This window comes from Portunus trituberculatus, chromosome 44 (assembly GCF_017591435.1).
Source record: "Portunus trituberculatus isolate SZX2019 chromosome 44, ASM1759143v1, whole genome shotgun sequence".
NCBI lineage: Eukaryota > Metazoa > Arthropoda > Malacostraca > Decapoda > Portunidae > Portunus > Portunus trituberculatus.
The window spans coordinates 1,362,822-1,372,500 of NC_059298.1; the positions used below are offsets into that span (position 1 = coordinate 1,362,822).

Here is a 9,679-nt window from a genome sequence, read left to right on the forward strand (position 1 = left end):
TTATACTGGTTACAAAAATAATAATAATTCCCCCCTCTCACTTTCTCCCAACAGAGATAAGGGCTACATTCCATCACTCCTCGACAATTTATTCTCCCTCATGCCACTTAAGCCAATGATTGAAGGAGGTGGTGGTGTTGGTGGTGGCAGTGGTGGTGATGACAAAACAAATGGTACCTTCTTCAACACACCTGTAATTATCACGCCCACAGGTGAGAAAATAGTAGGTAGTAACAGTCGCAGTGGTGGTAGGAAGAAGTAGTAGTAGTAGTAGTAATGATAAGAGACATTGCAATAGTAATGATAATAATAATGATATTAGTGGTATGAAGCATATTGTAGTAAGAAAGGTATTATTAGTAGTACAAAGCATGTTTTAAGTAGTAGTAAAAGGTGTAGTAGTAGTAGTGGTGGTGGTAGTAATTGTAGTAATAGTAATGAAAATAGTAGTAGTATAGTAGTTAATATAAACATGTATATCTCAGTAGGCTTTATTGTTTGATATTTTTTTTACCCTTTAAGAGTTTTACCCTCTTATATAGAAAAAAAAATATGTAAAAACCTTTTCTCCCAAACTCACATTCTCTCTCTCTCTCTCTCTCTCTCTCTCTCTCTCTCTCTCTCTCTCTCTCTCTCTCTCTCTCTCTCTCTCTCTCTCTCTCTCTCTCTCTCTCTCCCACAGCCATATCAGCGTCACAGTTCGCACCACACTTGGCCTGCCAGGTTTACTACAGTGCATTGTCTGGTGTGCCGGCTCTGGTGCGGCAATGGTTCCTGGGATTGGAGCGGCCCTGCATGGTGTGTGTGGACACCTTCACTGCCACCTTTGTGTCCCCAGTCCTTATCCAGCAGGAGATGGCAGCCATTAGTACTTCCTCTGCTGCCCTGGACAATATGACTGTGAGTTGTTGTTTTGTTTCTGTTTTATTTTATTTCTTTTTTTTATTTATTTATTTTTAATTTTGGGTGGTGTGGGAGTGGACAGGTGCATTTTTAGGAGTTTTCTTATGGCTTTCATTGAGTTTTTTTGGTTGGTTAGGTGTAGAATACAATATTTTTTCAGTCTTTTGAGGTGTTTTTGTGGTGTTTTGGAAGACAGTTGTTTGTTATGAGTGTTTTAGGGGTTGGATTTCTTTTCATTATTATTATTATTATTTTATTTTATTTTTTATTTTATTTTATTTATTTATTTATTTATTCATTTTTTTTGTGGGTGGAGGGAATTTGGATGGGAGTGGGATGTCTGTATTTTGTATATGTTTCAAGAGAGACCTGTTTTTGGGAGTTTTGAAAGAAATTCAGTTTTTTATCTGTTTTGGGTGGTATTTTTTTTTTTCCTGTTGTTTTAGGTGTTTCTGTGAGGATGAATTATGTTTTGAGGTAATTTTGGGAAGTTTCAGGGTGATTAGGAGGAAAATTCACACTTTTTTGGTTTATTGTAAGTGAATTTGATTTTTTTGTGAGTTTTACAAGTTGTGGGAATATTTCTTTGTGATTTGTCTCCTTTATGTGTGTTTTCTTTATGTTTCTGAGTATTTTGGTGAAGAAAATTGTTTGTGGTTATTAGGGGTGTGTGGGTGTGTGTGCATGTCTCTAGGAAAATTTTGCTTGTTTTTGAGATATTTTTTTGTGTATAAGAGTGTTTTCAAATGGTTTGATGGTTTTAATGTTTATTGAGTATTTTAATGGATTGCGGATGTGCTTGGGAGCATTTTTGGTGGATATTGAGGTGTTTTAATTGTGTCGTGGTGTGGATTTGAGATAATTTGAGGATTTTTAGAAGTATTTAAGTGGATTTTGGGCATGTACAAGACTATTTTGATGGGTTTTTAAGTTATTTAGGCATACTTTGGTGTGTTTTGAGATTTTTTGGATGTTTGGTAGTGTTTTGAGGTTTTGGATATTTTTTGAGTGTTTTAGTGTGCTTGAGATGTTTTTTTAAGGATTTTTGAAGGTGGGATGTGCATATTTTTCCTTTATTTGATTGATTTGGGTGTTTTAGGAAAGCTCAGATGTGTTTTTGGAGTGTTTTTAAGATGTTTAGTGGATGGAATCTATTTTTTCGGGGTTGTTTGGCTGGATAGAGATGTTTTTGTTTTCTATGTGTTTTCAAAAAGGAATGCATACATGATTTTTTTTTTCTTTTAATTTTGTGAATAGAAATGTGTGTTTTTTCATGTTTTTTTATTTTATTTTATTATTATTATTTTTTTTTTTTTTTTTTTTGTTACTATTGTGGGATCTGTCTGTGGATAGATTTTTTTCATCTTTTGTGTGTGTGGTCTATGTTGGTATTTTCAGTTTTTGTGTGTTTCTAGTTTGATTTTTTTTTTTTTTTTTTTTCATTGTGTGTGTGTGTGTGTGTGTGTGTGTGTGTGTGTGTGTGTGTGTGTGTGTGTGTGTGTGTCCTAGGAAAAATTATGTTTCTGAGTGTTTTGCCTATTTCTGGAGTTCTGACAAATAATACGTATTCTTGATCATTTTATCTATTTATCTACTTACATATTCATTTTTCAACAGATCAAATACCGGCCAGGAGCAAGAGAGGTGGTTGCCAGTTACACAGTGGATGAGGCACGGATGGAACTCGTCCTCCGTCTGGCTGCCAACCATCCACTCGGTACTGTGACGGTGGAGGACCACAAGCGCATTGGTGTTCCGCTGGCACAGTGGCGGAACTGGCTGTTGGGGGTGAGTGGTGTTGGTGGTAGTTGTGGTGATGGCAGTGGTAGGAAGAGGAAGTAGTACTAGTGGAGGAGGAAGAGGAGCAAGTAGTGATGGGGGTGTAGGAGGTAGTAGTAGTGGTGGTGGCAATAAGCAGGAGGAAGAGTACAGGTAACTGGATTTACATGATAGATGAGTTCCAAGAGGCATCGCGTTTTTAAAAATTCGCGTTAAACAAACTTGTAATTCTCATAAGAAACAATAGATAATAGGGGGGATGTGGGATGTGGTCCAAATCGTGTATAAGCAAACCGATCGTGCAAATTTAATTAATTATGATATTTTTTCGGTCGCGTATTAACAAAAACACGTAAATTAAACACGCATAAATCAAGAGTTACCTGTACTAGTAGATAAGAGGTTTATTTAAATGATAGTAGTGGTAGTAGCCATAGTGGTTTTACAATATGTATTAAACTTTATATTTTTTTTCCCACCTTGTAATAATAGTATAGTGGTAGAAGGCTTATGAGTAGGTTTCTATAATGGAACTTTGCATTCTTTCACCAGAACTGCTCTCTCTCTCTCTCTCTCTCTCTCTCTCTCTCTCTCTCTCTCTCTCTCTCTCTCTCTCTCTCTCTCTCTCTCTCTCTCTCTCTCTCTCTCTCTCTCTCTCTCAACTAACCTTATTCCTTTCTCCCGCTCTCTTTCGCTGTCTTTTTATAACAATTAACCACAATGCTCTTTCCATCACAGTTAACAACAATGCTGTCCCACCGCAACACTGCACTTCATCACTCCCTTGCCTTTTGGAAGCAGAATGTTGAGAAGAAATTTAAAGGGCTGGAGGAATGTTACATCTGCTATTATGTCATACACAGTCAGTCGCACCAGCTCCCCAAACTCCTGTGTAGAACATGCAAGAAAAAATTCCACTCTGCGTGTCTGGTGAGTGTTGTAGTAATGGTAGTTTTCTTGTATGTGTGGGGTCATGGTAATCTTTTCAGTACAGGTTCACAATTTCATATCTAAAAACCCTGGGATCAGACATTTCAGATTTCATGATATTTTGCATTCCTCAATACAAAATTTCTAGTGTAGATTATAATGCTTTTTGGATAGAATATTACATGAGACTAGCTGGCTGAGTGGTAGAGAGCTTCATTCATGGCTGCAGGACTGCAAATTTGCACCTTCAGCCGAGCAGTTAGTTGGTGCTTAGGGAAATAACACTCTTGTCACCCTGGTGGGGCTACAAGGTCCATAGGTGGCCTTGCTTAGGATTCTTGAATCCCTCAAATAGATACTAAAAAAATAAATATATATATATAAGATTATATATATAATACTTTGAATGTAGGTTTTCAGTGGGCACAGAAAATCTACAAAGTATATCCTTAGGTGAAAGGTCCAAGCTCAATCTTCAGTTATGGGAAGTATCAAAAAGTGGTAAACTGTTATGCATGGTAACTCAAGAAAATGCTGTACTCAGTGTTTAACCATTGACACTGCTCATAGTAATAATAGTAGTAGAGACCTAGTAGTAATAGTAGTATTGTAGTATTAGAAGTAGTAATAATATTCATTCTTGTTATTCTTCTACTTCTTGTTATGGTAATAAATAGTAACAATAGTATTATAGTAATAGTGGTAGTTATTCTTGTTTTTGTTTGTTCTTGTAGCAATAATACCAGTAATGCCATTCTTTTCCACCAGGGGTCAACCAAACTGAGAGTAATCATTTATAGTAGTGGTAGTACATTCTAAGTAGAGTTTTTTGTGTCCCTTTCAGTACAAATGGTTCAACAGCAGCAACAACTCAACCTGCCCTCTCTGCCGCAGCCTCTTCTAGACAGATGGATAGACAGACAAAGAGACAGACAGATAGACACAGAGAGATAGACAGACAGACAGAATACAAATGTACAGGAGGATAGATTCATACAGATAGACAAACAAACATACAGACTCACAAGATAGACACACACATACAGATAGACATAGAAAAATAGACACAAACACATAAACACACAGACAGATAGTGACATATAGATAGGTACACACACACACACACACACACACACACACACACACACACACACACACACACACACACACACACACACACACACACACACACACACACACACACACACACACACACACACACACACACACACACACACACACACACACACACACACACACACACACACACACAGATAGTCATACAAACAGATGAACACAGACAAAAACAGAGACAGAGCCAAGCCAGGTATATATGTATGTATCTATGTATATTTTTCTAGTATTTCCATTATGAGAGAGAGAGAGAGAGAGAGAGAGAGAGAGAGAGAGAGATTGTGAATTTTTGTTCTTTTCTGCTGATCATTATTTAAAAGATCTATAATTTTTTTCTATTCTTTACTTTAAAAGGATGAAAAATATTATTTCTCTTGTTTTATCACACACACACACACACACACACACACACACACACACACACACACACACACACACACACACACACACACACACACACACACACACAGATAGTCATACAAACAGATGAACACAGACAAAAACAGAGACAGAGCCAAGCCAGGTATATATGTATGTATCTATGTATATTTTTCTAGTATTTCCATTATGAGAGAGAGAGAGAGAGAGAGAGATTGTGAATTTTTGTTCTTTTCTGCTGATCATTATTTAAAAGATCTATAATTTTTTTCTATTCTTTACTTTAAAAGGATGAAAAATATTATTTCTCTTGTTTTATCATTTTACTTTTTTTTCATTGTTACCACCAGTATTATTGTTAAGTGTGTGTGTGTGTGTGTGTGTGTGTGTGTGTGTGTGTGTGTGTGTGTGTGAACCAAGTGACCTTATAAATACGCACACGGCATTGTTATTCGCTTACACATATTTACTGAGCCTGCAGTGGAAATATGTACATTTGTGTTTTCGATCCTGTGTACATTTTTTTGGAATGATAATAAAGATATATATATATATATATGTACTTACATGTGTATTTACCTAGTTATGAATTATAGGAATAGAGCCACACTAGACCTGTGCTTGTGAGTCATTCTCCATCTTGACTTGCATCCATATTCTCCTTAAATTCATGGATCATCTTCACATATACAGTTTCATCAATAAGTTCAATCCATTCTGCTACATTACTTCTGTGAAGAAAGCTATATTTCTTGACATCTCTATAAAACATTCCTTTTCAATTTTTTTCCTTCTCCTTTGGTATTTGTGTCTGGTATCAGTAATAGGTCTATGCAACTCTTGAATACACACACACACACACACACACACACACACAGACATTGAAAAAGAAACACTGAAAGCAAAGAAAAATAATGGAGAGAGAGAGAGAGAGAGTATATTTGCTCTCGGTCATGGATACACAATATCATCCCTGTTTGACTTCTCTATCCCTTCCAATATCTTATGTGTATAGCACCAGCTTGAGGATGGGACACAACTACATTGAGGTTCAATAATGCAAGGTGATGACAGATTTTGCACTTTGGAACCCTGTCATTTATTGGTTTGCTGATCTTTTACCTTATATTAGTAATTGGTTGAGTATGACATGTTTTTGTGTTATTAATTTTGTTTTCCCTTGCTTGTCTTTATTTAGGTTATATATTATTATGATTTATGTTGGTATTTCTTGCTAGTAATGGGTGGATTTTCTGAATTTTATAACACATTCTCTTCCCACATATTTGCAAACACCTCTACCTCCTCCTCCTTTTCTGTATCTTCCATTCTTTGTCTTCTTTTCTTCTCCTACCCTAAATCTTCACTCCACGATGACCAGCTTATTCTAATACCCTACCTTCTGTCAGTGCCACTCTCCACCTTATTGATGAATTGATATGGGAGAAGAAGAGTATGGACACAGGTGGTATGGGAATCAGTATTTGATATAGGAGAAGGGTGGTCATCTTGATTGCTTTACTTCCATTTTTATTAATTTTCTTTCATCCTTTGTTAATTTTCACACTATTTTAATGCACATTTCCTTATAGTTAGAAGAGATGTTTGTTGTTTTCTATTCATCCATTTATTCTTCCTATTCTATCTTCATCTTTCTCCATTTTTCCCTTCCTTCTCCTCCCCAAAAAATCTTTAAACACTTTGAAATACTCTTGAACACCTATAAATGCTACTCTGCCCTTAAAATACCCTTTACGCACCCCTAATTTTCTTAAACCCTCAAAACACTCTCCCATCCTGTAAATCACGTCAAACACTCAACAGTATCATTCACTCCTTAAAACACCCTTCCACTCACTAAAATACCCTGCTAAAAACACCCTCTTCCTCCCATTGAAATACCTCTAAAACATCTTACCACCCTTAAATAATCCTAAAACACCCTTAGAACCCCTTAAAATTGTCTTATTTACTCTTCAATACCCTAGAACACCCCCAAGACACTTCTCTCTCTCAAAACACCCCGTAATCATCCTTCAGCCCCCTAAAATACCCTTCCATCTCCCTAAAATGCTCTTCTATCTCTTAAAGTTCTCCTAGAACACTATTCCAGCTCTTTAAAACACTGTTAAATACAGTATAGGTACTTAAATAACTTAAACACCTGTAAAACCCCCAAACACCCTTCCACCCCTTAAAATATCCCTAAAAGACCCTTTATCCCAAAAAACACTATTCCAAACCTTAAAACATCCCCTAAAACAGTCTTCTTCCCCTTAACAGGAGGCGAGAGTGAAGTTCAGCAGCAGCTGCGGGAGGCTCAGAGCTTGAGTCTCAGCTTGAAGCTGCGACTAAGATACAAAACTCCAGAGAGAGAGAGAGAGAGAGAGAGAGAGAGAGAGAGAGTCTGGAATGTCTTGAACCCAAATTGTGTGTTTGATATAACTTGTTTTTCTTTCAAATGTATAACCCATTTTTCTTTGATAACCATTTCACATAACTTTCCCACAACACTTGTAGGTGACACTAGTCTGTAATTTAATGATTCAGTTGACTGTCCTTTAAATATTGGTATTACGTTGGCTCTCTTCCATTCCAGTGGTACTCTTCCTTCATTTAATGAACTTGTAACCATTTCCCAAATTGGATCTAACAGTTGCTCTTTACATTCTTTTAGCACCTAGCCAGATACACCATCCATTGCTTTTCTGACATCCAAATTATCTAATAATCTTGTAATATTGTATGATCTGCAATCCTCAGCAACATTACATTGTCTTATTTGGTTCTGCAAAATCCTCTTCTTCAATGAACACAGTTTTGAAGGTCTCATTCATTATTTCACTCATTTCCTTCTCTGTTTGGCATGTCTTCCCTCCTTTAATTGTTCTTTCTATTGTTTCCTTATTCTTCATCTTACCATTTATAAATTTGTAGAAAAGCTTGGGTTCTTTTTTGCTTTTTTTGCACTACAGCTTTCTCAAAGTTTCTTTCTTTCTCTCTCCTTACTCTAATATATTAATTTCTAGCATCCTTATACTGCTGTCTGTTATTGTCATTTCTGTGTATTTACCTAGTTGTATCATACAGGGTTCGGGGCAGGGCTCATAGTGTTCTGTCTCCATATCTCCATTTATCTAATTTTTCCTTAAAGTTATGGACATTATGTGCTGTAACAACTTAGTTATTCAATGCATTCCACTTTTCCACCATTCTGTGTGAAAAACTGTATTTTCCAATATCCTTCACACATTGCCTCATCCTGATATTCTTTTCATGTCCTCTTGCCCTTCCATCTTCTTCTGTCAACAGCACCAGGTCTTCTTTGTCTATCTTTTCAATGCCATTGACTATCTTGTACATTGTTATTAGGTCCGCACGTTCTCATCTATCTTGTAAGGTTGGCAGTCCCATTTCCTTCAGTCGTTCTTCATATGTGAGATCCTTTAATTCCGGCTGGCACCATCTTTGTAGCATTTTTCTCTATCCTTTCCAATTTTCTTATATCTTTTTTAGAGCTCGGAGACCATACCACTGCTGCATAATCCAGCCTTGGACGTATCATGCTTGTGATGATTTTTTTCATCATATCTTTGTCCATGTAATGAAATGCCACTCTTATATTAGTCAGCATTTTATATGATAGTCCAAATATCTTGCTTATGTGTTTTTCAGGGCTCAGATTTTCCTGTATGGTCACTCCCTGATGTGTGTGTGTGTGTGTGTGTGTGTGTGTGTGTGTGTGTGTGTGTGTTGTTGTTGTTGTTGTTGTTGTTGTTGTTGTTGTTGTTGTTGTTGTTGTTGTTGTTATTATTATTATTATTATGATCATTATTATTATTATGTGTGTTGGGGGGCTATGCGCGCGTGTATATGTTCTTGTTGATTGAAATTAATGTGTAGGTTCTCTCTCTCTCTCTCTCTCTCTCTCTCTCTCTCTCTCTCTCTCTCTCTCTCTCTCTCTCTCTCTCTCTCTCTCTCTTATCACTAGCAGTGCGAAGCAATGAAGGTCAATTATGTTTATGATTTCTGCTACTTGCATCTCCCTGCTTGTGACCTTGGATAACCTGCGTTTTTTTTTTTTTTTTTTTTTTTTTTTTTTTTTTTGCGTATTTTGTGTTTGACGTGTATTTCGGGATGTTGCGCGGTGTGTTTTGAATGTACTTTGGTTGTTATAAGTGTGTGTGTGTGTGTGTGTGTGTGTGTGTGTGTAAGTATTTTTTTTTTTTTTTTTTTTTTTTAAGCAATATCTAAGGGTTTTGAGTGTACATGTTTTGAGTGATTGGGTGTGTTGGGGATATTTTGGGGTGTTGTGGGATGTTATGAGAGTTTGGGTCTATTATGATTATATATATATATATATATATATATATATATATATATATATATATATATATATATATATATAGTTTTTGGGTGTATTGTAAGCATGTTTTGAGTGTATTTATAGTGTGTTCAGGTGTTTTGAGTGTATTTTGGATGTTTATGCGACACTTGTCCCCAATAACCTTATTTAAAACACTTTTCTCACCGGACGTTACAGCTAGTGTCCTTA

At 36.3% G+C, this 9,679-nt stretch overlaps 1 protein-coding gene across 1 annotated transcript in view; it reads left to right on the forward strand.

Annotated features, from left to right (window-relative positions):
- The window catches only part of LOC123518637 (E3 ubiquitin-protein ligase listerin-like), a 34,206-nt gene extending 29,493 nt beyond the window's left edge, over nucleotides 1-4,713 (forward strand). The window contains exons 22-26 of the mRNA XM_045279553.1: nucleotides 55-212; nucleotides 683-900; nucleotides 2,521-2,691; nucleotides 3,421-3,612; nucleotides 4,457-4,713. Of these exons, the coding sequence (XP_045135488.1) occupies nucleotides 55-212; nucleotides 683-900; nucleotides 2,521-2,691; nucleotides 3,421-3,612; nucleotides 4,457-4,516 (799 nt within the window). The 3' untranslated portion in view covers nucleotides 4,517-4,713. The remainder of the gene's footprint in view (nucleotides 1-54; nucleotides 213-682; nucleotides 901-2,520; nucleotides 2,692-3,420; nucleotides 3,613-4,456) is intronic.
- Nucleotides 4,714-9,679: the final 4,966 nt, after the last annotated feature.